The following is a 13052-nucleotide window of genomic DNA, read 5'->3' as shown; positions in this document are numbered from 1 at the left end:
TAGTCAATAAACGGAAGCATATGCTTGCTGTAGAACAGTGACTGAAATGATTAGGTGAGGCATCTTGATTTACTGAGACAGCATTTAATACAAATTGTGACTTATTTGTTACATAGAACAAAATGATATGACCTGCACTCCCTAAAGTTGGATCATACCATGTTGTGTGCAGAGTAATAGCTACAGACATTGCAAATGTATGACAACTGATCTGTTGTAATGGCTATTTATAGAATAATTCATTGTTGAAAATTGGCAGGTAGTGATGTCCACAATATGTATTAGCTTTCCAAAGATAACCTTGTTATGACCTTCAACATTTGGGCACTTTGGGCCTTGAAAATAGCAAAAGTTGTAAATACCGTCCTGAATAAAGTAAAAACATAACATAGATTTTGTTCCAGCTCATTCAGTCTTGTAATATTTGTTTGCGTATTTAAAAATACTAGTAAAGACTGTACTACAACCATTCCCAATCAACAGAAGAAGTTAACTGATATAATTATTTTTGTACAATTCAGGAGCCCAGACAATTTATGTGTAAAATGGCTTATTCATAGAATATTAGTTTTAGTGCATTTTGCAATTGCTACAAACCTGAAAATTCATGACGCAGTAAATAAAGGTATACCCTTTCCCTACCAATAAACACATTTTTGCAAAACCATGAAAAGTGATGAAAATACATGACTTCACAGCACATCTAGAAAAAAATAAGTGGGTGTCAATTTGCAACTGAGTGAATTGAGATGTAATTTTATGTCTTACATATTCAGTAGGGTGTATGTCCTTCATGCTTATCAGAAAGTGTGTGTGTGTGTGTGTGTGTGTGTGTGTGTGTGTGTGCACTTTTATAGTATATCATAGATTCAGGGTCCAACTTTTAGTGACTTTTACAGACATTTTGTATTGTGGGTGGGGATATCTAAATAGAAATTTTAATTAATGGAAAAATAATACAGATAGATACCTATCTTTTAACATCATTTGATCAAAAGAAAAGTAACACAAAAGATTTGTTAATTGTCTAGCAAATGAGTGCCCAATCTTATGGTGAATTAAGAAGCCACTTGTCTAATAGCTGGGTAATATTTTCATCCTTAAGCAGGTTTTGAAATCTTGGTAGATTGTATCCCAACACTGGCTACCAGACTTTCAAGATGGCAACTTTGCAGCGTGATTTATAATACATTATTTCCTACTGTAGAAATTGCAATATTCATCAAGTGATAAGCCCATGTTAGATGACAACCCAATCTCACATTTAATTACGATATTCATCCATTGATAAGACCATGTTAGATGACAACCCAATCTCACATTTAGTTACCATATTCATCGAGTGAAAAGCCCAGTTTTAATGACAAAACCATCATACATTTAATTACCACATTCATTCAGTGATAAACCCATGCTTTGATGACAAACCCATCTCACATTTAATTACTATCTACAGCCAGTAAAAAGACCATGTTTGAGGATAAGACCATCTCTGATTTAATTACCATATTTATCCAGTAATTGCCTCATGTGTGATGACAAGCACATCTTCCATTTAATTACCATATTTATCCATTAATAGGACCATGCCCATTAATAAAAGATATGACAAATATATACTTCTGATGTCTTTGTTAATAAGCCCAACCCTTTAATTTTTACAAAAGCATTAGTGTAAACTAAGTAGAAATATGATAATGACACATGCAGTCCTATTCAGTATGGAAATTTCGAACATAAACAAATATTAATTCTTTACATTTCTTCTAGAAGGCAGTTTTCTTGACATTTGATTGTCTTAGGTGTGTTAGTTTCCTATTTCTTAATTCTCAATTGGTTGCTTATTCTTTAAGCCTCTTTTTTGAGAAAATAACATATATTTTATATGAAATTTAAATCACATATAATTTGTATTAAATTATTATTGTAGCACACATTCTTGTCTTACTTCTGATCAGCAGCAAATCATCCCTTGTCTGACAGCAGCAAATCATCCCTTGTCTGACAGCAGCAAATCATCCCTTGTCTGACAGCAGCAACAGTGGGTTTCATATTTAAACTAGTATCTCTTTTTCCTAAGTAATATATTCAAGTGAAGCTCTGGGATATATAATATTACTAAATGTGTTCACCTATGTATCGTGATATACCAGGTGTTCGCTTCTCCCCTGTTTAAGCCGAATCATATGGCATTAATGAGACATCGAGTCTAGTGGAGCATTTGTTTTAATTAAATAATATCTAATGCGAATTCATTTATTTTTGTGGAAATATATTTAAGTTGTATTACATTGAGTACCTGCATTTAAAATTCCATGGCAAGAATTCCATGTTGTTTATAGTGGTCCCTTACTATAAGGGACATCAGTAACACAGTTTCTTTTATAAGGTGGACATGAACATAGATCTCATTAATGTAATAGTAATACTATGTATAAAGTACATCATTTCAGGGTGATCTTAATATAACACAGTTTCTTTTATAAGGTGGACATGAACATAGATCTCGTTAATCTAATAGTAATACTATGTATAAAGTACATCATTTCAAGGTGATCTCAATATAACACAGTTTCTTTTATAAGGTGGACATGAACATAGATCTCATTAATGTAATAGTAATAGTATGTATAAAGTACACCATTTCAGGGTGATCTCAATATAACACAGTTTCTTTTATAAGGTGGACATGAACATAGATCTCATTAATGTAATAGTAATAGTATGTATAAAGTACACCATTTTAGGGTGATCTCAATATAACACAGTTTCTTTTATAAGGTGGACATGAACATAGATCTCATTAATGTAATAGTAATACTATGTATAAAGTACATCATTTCAAGGTGATCTCAATATAACACAGTTTCTTTTATAAGTTGGGCAAGAATATGGATGTCATTAATGTAATAGTTATACTTTGGATAAAGTACCCCATTACAAGGTGACCTCAGTATAAAACAGTTCCTTTTATGAGGTGGGCATGAATATGGATCTCATTGATGTAATAATAATACTATATATAAAGTACCCCATTACAAGGTGACCTCAGTATAACACAGTTCCTTTTCAAAGGTATATATGAACATAAATCACATTACACTGTGTAATAACAATTATATGTATAAAGTACCCCATTACAAGGTGACCTCTTACAAAGTATGGTATACTTTTATGGCTACCTTGTAAAACATTTTAGTGAGGGATTACTGTATCAATATTTAAATTTGTGGCAAAAATAAATTCATGGCACAGACATTACATATTGAGTATCATTATATAAATTCATTGCACAGATGTTACATATCAAGTATCAGTATTTAAATTCATGCACAGATATAACATATTGAGTATCAGTATTCAAATCCATAGCACAGACATACATATTGAGTATCAGCATTTAAATTCATGGCACAGACATTACATATTGAGTATCAGTATTCAAATTCATAGCACAGACATATTGAGTATCAGCATTTAAATTCATGGCACAGACATACATATCAAGTATCTATAATATAATTCATGTCACAGACATACATATCAAGTATCAACATTTAAATTCATTGCATATACATATCAATCATCATCATTTAAATTCATGTCACAGACATAAATTTCAAGTGTCAATATTTGAATTCATGTCACAGACATACATTTCAAGTGTCAATATTTAAATTCATGGCACAGACATTACATACTGGATATCAGTATTTAAATTCATGTTTTAAGCAACCACAGAACCCAATCAAATCAGTACATCATGAATACATATGAATTCAAAAGTATTTTGCACTTACCAAATCTAGGGTATTAATATTTTATCAGCAAAGCAATATCTACTCCATCTAAGCATACAGGAATGTAGATTCCCGATCCAGTTTTTAAGAAAAGAAAAAAAAATTGGTAAATCTCTTTCAAATGCATGCTGCAATTCTCATTTGGGATCATAAAGACTTGATCTTTTAGTCGGAGAACTGGGAATAACATTTATTACCTATTTTATAATTATAATTATTCTTTACCTTGACTTTATAAACCACTGTTTCTTTGTATTTTCATTATTTCTGTTACCAGTGTCACAAATTTACATGTTGGCACACAATTTTATGCTTAGGGAGTACGCAGTCACAGTGCTGGTGATATATATTCACCTGTCCTCCACGACAATGAATCTGATGAGGAAGATGGGAGTAACAATAAATATCGGAACAGCTATCATGGTGAATCTATAGCAACCAATAAAAGTGTTCATAACGAAGAAAGAGCAGAAAGAAGGCCCTCGACTCCAGATAATTTTTCACCTCATCCTAGATATCACCCAATATCAAAGGTTTCTTTTTCTTACAAGCACGTTATTTCTTTAGTAACATTGCAGCAAAGTATATGCACTGTATTTTTTGGGGGAATAAAATCTGTCTTTTGGAATTTTAAAAGTCCTGATGTTTTGACCATTGTAATCCATAGTCTCTTCATCAAAAACATAATTTACAAAACTCTTACAAAACTGTATGTGGTGTAATAGTTTCTACATCTTTAATTATTTCATCTGTTTAATCAATATGGAGATCCTTTGTAAATATTTTATTCCCAAAAATAATACAGCTTTGATTATTATTACAGTTTGCATCGTGATAGGTTGAGGCTTTCTAATCTAGCTGATGGTATCGTACATCAGCTCTAGCTGCAGCAGATTAGGCTGGTTGCTGGGTTTGGATTAATTGATTGGCTTGTGTTTTAGCTGATGTTGCCAGTTACTGAAGAGGGTTATGAGTTAGTTACCAAGTTCATGGCAAGTCACTTTGCATGCCTTGCATGGTATCATTATCATACACATTGCAACCTCTATTAAACAAACTCACTAGCAAACATGAAAATTGTTTTTAATCAGAATTCAGATCATTGCAAAAGCTTGTTTGGAATGCCTCCTTTTTAAAGAAAGATTGTTCAAAATTACAGTCAGTAATTTCCAGTGAAAATTCAGGTCCTGTTATGCTTTTCTTTGCATAAAAATCACATCTCCAATGTGGACCAAAATTTGCATTTCATTTGCAAAAAGAGAACATTTTAATACATATGATAGCCATAAAATTTGTTATTAAAATAAAATATCATTGAACACCATTTGGCTGATCACATGTGAGCAGAAAATGCAGAACTTTTAAGAACCTTCAACTTAAAGGACATTGTGCACCAAGGTTTTACTGGAACTTAAGAAGTTTAGAACAGTAAAAGTTTTTTTTAAATCATGGTCAAATCTTGGTCCAATAAACCAGTAGTTTGGATTATTGAGGTTCAGGTCATTCATGTGACATTCCTTTCAATAGTTTCTTCCACTGTAGCATTACAGATAAAGTTTTGTTGTTGAACTTACATACCCGGTACGTGTGAAGCAAGCACTAATTTTTCCAGCAGCAGCAACAGGCAGCATCAACAGTTTGTTAAGATTTTGGTTTAAATTTTTTTTATTTGTGCATGTCTTCCATACCCTCTGATAGATTTTCATTGTGCTTCTCAGGCTTGTTTTGACACTAAGACCGTTTTTGATTATACAACATGCTTGCTCACCCTTTGATCATGAGGTGAAGGTCAATACATGTTTTGCATTATTGTTTTGGTGTTTTGTTTTGCATTATTGTTTTGGTGGAAATATTTTCATTTGCTCCTAATTCCTAGGTTAGTGATAGATTTTCCTAATAATTGGGATGATTCTTTATGAAGTTAAGGCAATTCTTTCTGCGATATGCTTGCCCAAACATTTTGACCTTGGAGTCGAGGTCATATGTTTGACAGTAATTCTTTGATCATATGCAGACCCTGACTTTGTACAAAGGTATCAAATCCCAAAATTATAGAACAGTGAAGTAAAACTATTTTTTTTAATTTTATTTTTTGGATCAGGTTCTTAAAGCTTGTACAGTTGTATTAGTCATATGAGACCACAACTTCTACAATGAAAAGATGACCTTTATAAGAGGGGTGGCACAAAATTTATGAAGGAAAATGTGGCCTTATGTTGAGGGACTCATGCATTTAGCAATAATGATGCACATTTTTGTTCCTCTCTTGAATCTAAAGATTCAGACCTTCTATGGTTCTGGACACCATATTTGTCAAAACCTTGCAAGAATTTTCCATATTGCGTAGAATTTCTGGACACCTAGAACATTGTATGATGTCTAGTTGGTCCATAAAATCTGTACCAGTCTGATGCCATGTCATGTCATGTGACCACCTAATCATTGACCACATGACTCAACCCTAAAAAACAAAAATCATGTTTCAAAATAATTATCATTGTGGGGAAGACAACCTCTATGAAAAATTACGGGACCTGGGATTGAGAAAGGTTTGAAAATATATTTATATGATTGTCAGTATTAAATTCATATACATCAGATGCAATTGCACTAAAGCAGCATGTACTAGTAATGTACATTGTTTAAATTTAATATATATATGTGCATTAGAATAGATGACGTTGAAAATACATAACCATGACAAAGGCGGGTATTCCAGCACATTTTTCTTCTTGCACCTCATGATAAAATCCAATATGCCCTGATACGTTAGAGAGATTTCAGGATGATTGTAATCTGTATTGTTTAATTGCCTGACAGTTGTGATCTTACTCTGGTACAACAGCTATACCATATTCCATTAACAATTATTACCACTGAGCAAACAATTCCTTCTAGTTTGTGTGAAACAAATTAGGTACTTTAGCAGTGTTTAATTATGCCGATCTAAAAATTTTCAGATAAGTTAAAATTTGTGATGCTATGTCGGACAAAGTGAAAAAACACGAAGCTGAGGTTTCGATCTGGCCGCATCTTATACTCCGCATTGATTTATATATGGATGATGAAGGATAGAAACTTTACATTTCCAAATTTGTCTTACACTCCACATCAACTTATAGGATGTCAAATACAGTATTTATTGCAAATCCCAAACTAATATAGCATCTTGTTTTGGCTTTAATATCTAAAAGAACATCCTTAATATTTTAGTATGCAGCACGTTCGTTAGTTGGTACCTGTGTAGCTCACAGACAACATCATACCTCACTTTTATAAATGATCCCATTTGAAGCTGTGCTGATGAAAATAATTAAATATACCACATAATTACATCTACCACCTTAGATCATTATATAACTATCCTCTGTCTTGTATGTTTTTTTTTTTCTGGCAAGGTGGCTTGATGGAATAAGATTAATTTTAGTAGATAATCTGCTCACTTTATTGTTTTATTTTGAAAACATTGCATAGAAATACCGTGATATATAGGAAGGCATGCAAAATATTGTCTCTATGAAAGCTATTCCAAATACTTTATTTCTTGATTAGATTCAACAGTACATTGGTTCTGGAACTGTGAACCAAAAAATGATATTGAGTTATATTCTAATAAATAAAAAAGTAAAACAATTAATTTTGAAATTCTTTTTGCAAATCTCAAATAAAATTGCTGTCCGTACAAATTCTTGTCAGGGTATGATTAGATAATAAACTAATTACCTGGTTTAGAGCAGTTAAATTTACATTTCATTTCTCTCACATCTCCCTTTTCATATGCCTGTCATAACAGATAGTATATTATGGTGTGATCCTGTCTGTTTGTCTGTCTCTGTCTGTTACCAATCTTTTTTTCATTGAGTTTATTTCATTTTTGCTTTTGCTCAATTTTTCTGACACATTATATTTAGTTCTAAATCTTTATGGATGTGTTCATATTATTAGACTGTAGTACTCAACACAGGAAATAGTAGGTCGCAATGACCTGTTTTTGTGTTCCAGTGATTATGTTAAGTTTTGAATTATCTCCTTTTTTCTGACATTGTTTTATGAACAGTTATGAGACATGACTGATTTGTTTATCTTGGATGATGCTACTCACCATAGACAAAATTAGGTCATAATACCTATGTTTCACCGAGTTTATAATAATCCAGTGTTTGCATTTTGCTTAGTTTCTCTTACAGGTTCATATGTACTTAAGAAACTTGATGAATGTACTGGTTTCGGAGGATTCTACTCACCTAAAACAAAAATAGGTTACAGTGACACTTTTTGTACACATTAGCAGATTTTAATAGTTTGGGATTATGCCAATTAGCAGACCAAGCAAGTCAAACATTCTTATAAATTCAGGTTTCCGTATTATGTTGCTCCTGCATGAAGCTTGATCAGCCATTGCATCTGTGGCTGATCAAGATCTGTTATTTCATTATACTTTAAACACTACATCTGTGGCAGAGCAAAATCTTTTAGTTCAGTCAGCTTTAAACACTGGATCTGTGGAAGATCAAAATCTGTTATTTCAGTATACTTTAAACACTGCATCTGTGGCAGAGTAAAATCTCTGTTATTTCAGTATACTTTAAACACTGCATCGGTGGCAGATCAAGATCTGTTATTTCAGTATACTTTAAACACTGCATCTGTGGCAGAGCAAAATCTGTTAGTTCAGTATACTTTAAACACTGCATCGGTGGCAGAGCAAAATCTGTTATTTCAGTATACTTTAAACACTGCATCTGTGGCAGAGCAAAATCTGTTAGTTCAGTATACTTTAAACACTGCATCGGTGGCAGAGCAAAATCTGTTAGTTCAGTATACTTTAAACACTGCATCGGTGGCAGATCAAAATCAGTTATTTCAGTATACTTTAAACACTGCATCTGTGGCAGAGTAAAATCTCTGTTATTTCAGTATACTTTAAACACTGCATCTGTGGCAGAGCAAAATCTGTTAGTTCAGTCTGCTTTAAACACTGCATCTGTGGCAGATCAAAATCTGTTATTTTGGTATACTTTATACACTGCATCTGTGGCAGATCAAAATCTGTTATTTTGGTATACTTTATACAGAGCAGACTTTGATCATGTTGCATTATGTTGCATCTTCACTGTTTTCATTTGAATGCCATTATACACTAGGGAATAGTCAGATCTTGGGAAACCTTATTTTGTACACGTAATAAATGAGCCTGTTGGTTAGTTTTAATGGCACTTTAAACATATTGGTTATATCATGTCCAGGAATTGTACAGGTATCATGACCTTTGGGTTGTGAGTTGGACTCTACAGGCTGAGCTGCCATGGTTCCATAGAATAAATGTACAAAGAGTTGATTGAATGTAATAAGGATGAAAATCTGTTAAGTTTTATGAGAAGAGTTTGCTGTCCAAATTTCATGATCCAAGATTAGGTAATAAAAAGTAAAACAATGTTTAAAAAAAATGTTAATCAGTGAAACAAAATTGTGATTTGCATGAAACCTTAATGAGGTCCAGGAATTTTAATTTCTGCATGCAGGAATTTTCACTGAAAGTTGCTCTTATTTCAGAGACAAGTGTTCTGAACTGCATGTTTTTATTGCATGTAATTACAATACTTATCATGTCACAGTATAGAAGTGTGTGTGTGTGTGTGTATTTATATATAATTGCTTATAAGGTGCAGACAACAAAGATCTTGATCTGCCATAGCGTAATGTGCTGCAGATCAAAGTCTATGCTGTTTGTTCTTCTGATCTACTGATTACTCCTAACAAATTTCACAGACCGAGATGGCAGATCTGGGCCTGTGCAGTTTGCTGTTGAAATTGTCTTATAAGCAAGTACATACAGGTACACACACACACACACACACACACACACACACTCTCTCTTGTGTGGGTATGATTCAAGTTGTAACTATTTACTTCTCAGCACGTAGTGACATATATGATTGTGTGACCTATTTATGTCTCCATATCAATTATAAGCAGGTGTTGGTTAACCAATATCACCTTAATACAAAGTATTGCATGTTTAGATACTTAGAAGGTCTTCCATACTTAACGATCTAAATACAAGACTGTGTCAGGTTCACTTGATGTAGGGACTAATTCATACCCTGCTTGGAGTTAGCACTGTAAATACATACATGGGAATGGATGAAACACAAGTAAGGGGATTTTAGGTTTGAACAACTAAGCTCCATTTTGTAATTTCAGCAACCTAATAGTTCTTGGATTTGCAGGTCATTAATTAGATAAATGATAAGAGTAGTGTAAAATTATGCAAAGGACAGAAACTATCTTCTACTTAGGAATATGATCTGTTTATTTAGTTTAAAAAGTTGCTCTTCTGCTTTGAAAAACATAATAGGTCATGTTTCATACTGTTATGGAAAGACACTTTATTATTATATTATTTTGAAATTTTTCATATTTTATTCTTGTAATAATCAAAGAGGTAAATTTACCAGAGCCTTCTTTCATTTAAAAGTAAACTACTTATTTAATTATACACATGGAGAAAGAAAACAATTTAAAAAGAGAGTCATAAGAATGATTTACTTGTGATTTAATGTTTTATTAATTTTTACACCTGCGATGAAACAAAGCATATTGTGTTACAATATTGTCTGCTCATTTGTTCAGTTTCTTTTCCACATAATAACTCATTCTCTACCATGCGCAATTACCAGCCTTCTTTGTGTATGGCTTGCACTGGTGGTAGGGAAAAGGCCTTTCTATTTGGGATCATGGACAACTGTTGTATTAAAGAGTAAATTCTTGACTTAGCTTTGTGGATGACGTGCACTATGGGTAATAAAGAAAACATTTGATTCTGGGATTTAAATGTCAGAGGTCATGGCTGTGGTCAGTCTAAAAAGATTGTGTTTTCTGCATCTGTTTAACTTTAGTTCACAACTGCAAACCGTAACTAAAGGTTCGGGTCATTGAGCCTTGTTAGTCAGTAGTCTCCTGTGTGGACAATGCCCTACTAATGCCTACATACCAGACTATTGACATGAGTTGGGTATACAATGTGTCGTTCATGGTACTCTTTTAATGACATCTAGGGCATCCAGGGCAGTGTGAAATCTGAATTAGTTTGAAGATCTTTCAGAATGAATTTTAATTGGTAAATTGAAGAAATGTTTTCTTTATGCAATATCATCAAGCTTAATCCTTTTCTGCTATTCAGGATTTTCCATGCTGCCTTCTATGACACCTTTCACAATGCATTTGAATTTGATTAATTGCTGAATGACTGTAAAATAAATTTTTATTGATTTTGTGAAAGTAAACCAATTTACATGTAAAATCTAAACATTATTTTATATCTATGAAAGTAAGTCATTATTTTGATAATAATGTGAACTTTTTCACATATTTTATATTTGGATAGGTAAAAGGAATGTTGTCATGCATCCAAAAGTGTGTTGGTTTTTTGTCATCAGTCTTGAAATGGAATTGTTCCTTGTGATGTATTAGAAACATCTTTCCCTGTGTATAGACCTGTAGGCAACATGTCTAGATCAAGGGATAGCCTCCTTGTTGTAGTAAAGTCAGACAAAACTGTTTTGTTCTGTGATGCATTTCTGTGAATGTTTGTTATGAGAGAAGGTTTTATTACAAGCTAGAAAAAAATATATGTGAACTCTTTTGCCAGACAACATGTATTTATTACTATGTTCATATTTTAAAATTCAGTAATTTGTTAAGCAAATTTGGTAACTTGAGTCACTTTATATTTGTCTTTTACTCATGACACCTAATTGGAATTGTCATTATAGTGGTTCTAAGTGGAATCATCAGTATAGTGGTTATACGTGGAGTTGTATGTGTGGTGGTTCTAAGTGGAATTGTAAGTTTGGTGGTTCTAAGTGGAATTGTCAGTATAGTGGTTCTAATTGGAGTTGTATGTGTGGTGGTTCTAAATGGAATTGTTAGTTTGGTGGTTCTAAGTGGAACTGTCAGTCAGGTTGGTGGTTACAAGTGGAATTGTAAGCTTGGTGGTTCTGAGTGGAATTGTCAGTCAGTTTTGTGGTTCTAAGTGGAATTGTCAGTCAGTTTGGTGGTTCTAATTGAAATTGTCAGTCAGTTTGGTGGTTCTAAGTTGAATTGTCAGTTTGGTGGTTCTAATTGGAATTGTCAGTCAATTTGGTGGCTCTAAGTGGAATTGTCAGTCAGTTTGGTGGTTCTAAGTGGAATTGTCTGTTTGGTTTTTCTAAGTGAAATAACCAGTTAGTTTGGTGTTTCTAAGTGGAATTATCAGTCAGTGTAGTGGTTCTAAGTGGAATTGTAAGCTTGGTGGTTTACCTTTAAACAAGGAGCAGTTTAAAAAATAACAAGAGCAGATATATATCATATCATATATGTCCAATAAACAGAACATTTATTTGACAAGTTGTATAATTTGGGAATAATCCATACAAATGGCTGAATGTTCATATTGTATCTACACATAGATATTCCTTGTCTTCAGCCTGTAGTTAATAATGATTGTCTGTTTTTCAGAGCATGGTCAGCCATGAAAATTTTACAGTATGCTTTGCAGACGCTAGGGGCGGAGAGGAAGACATAGAGGTGGTAGCAGCTGTCAAACATCTCTCTCTCAGGTGCGTTTCAGTGATGTCCTATCTATAGATGATGATATATAAAAGTCATTTCTACCTGTCAAACATCTCTCTCTCAGGTGCATTTCACTGATGTCCTATCTATAGATGATGACATATAAAAGTCATTTCTACATGTCAAACATCTCTCTCAGGTGCATTTCAGTGATGTCCTATCTATAGATGATGACATATAAAAGTCATTTCTACATGTCAAACATCTCTCTCTCAGGTGCGTTTCAGTGATGTCCTATCTATAGATGATGACACATAAAAGTCATTTCTTTTCTAAGCTGTCAAACATCTCTCTCTTAGGTGTGTTTCACTGATGTCCTATCTATAGACGATGACATATAAGTGTTGCTTCTGGTGGATTAACAGGATCACTATTATTGTTGTTCTTAAGATTAGTGTTAACATTGTTGGGAAAGTTGTGTTTTAATTTGGATAGGTTGCATTATTCAGCATAACTTTGATATTATATCATGGCTAAAAATCACTTCCTGATATTCTTGGATTTCCTTTCTTGCCAGCATAAGCAGAAAATTATGTTAATAATATGCCATTCACAGGTTAGACACCTTGTTCCATAGAACCCTTATCACCTTGTCTGGCATGATCATGTGGGAGTTATAATTCTGAAGGTTTTTTTCAC

General features: G+C 33.1%; 1 protein-coding gene across 5 annotated transcripts in view; it reads left to right on the top strand.

Annotated features, from left to right (window-relative positions):
- Nucleotides 1-13052, top strand: part of LOC149782311 (pleckstrin homology domain-containing family G member 5-like) — a 416669-nt gene that overhangs the window by 188413 nt on the left and 215204 nt on the right. For 4 of the 5 annotated variants that reach the window (XM_089933695.1, XM_089933694.1, XM_089933690.1 and 1 more), the window contains 2 exons: nucleotides 4118-4333; nucleotides 12300-12400. In XM_089933695.1, the coding sequence (XP_089789821.1) occupies nucleotides 4118-4333; nucleotides 12300-12400 (317 nt within the window). The remainder of the gene's footprint in view (nucleotides 1-4117; nucleotides 4334-12299; nucleotides 12401-13052) is intronic. The other variant, XM_089933693.1, reaches the window with a different exon arrangement.

The sequence above is a fragment of the Sinohyriopsis cumingii genome, chromosome 15 (assembly GCF_028554795.1).
Source record: "Sinohyriopsis cumingii isolate HCF-2022 chromosome 15, ASM2855479v2, whole genome shotgun sequence".
Taxonomy (NCBI): Eukaryota; Metazoa; Mollusca; class Bivalvia; order Unionida; family Unionidae; genus Sinohyriopsis; species Sinohyriopsis cumingii.
This window is presented reverse-complemented; position numbering and strand designations above follow the sequence as displayed.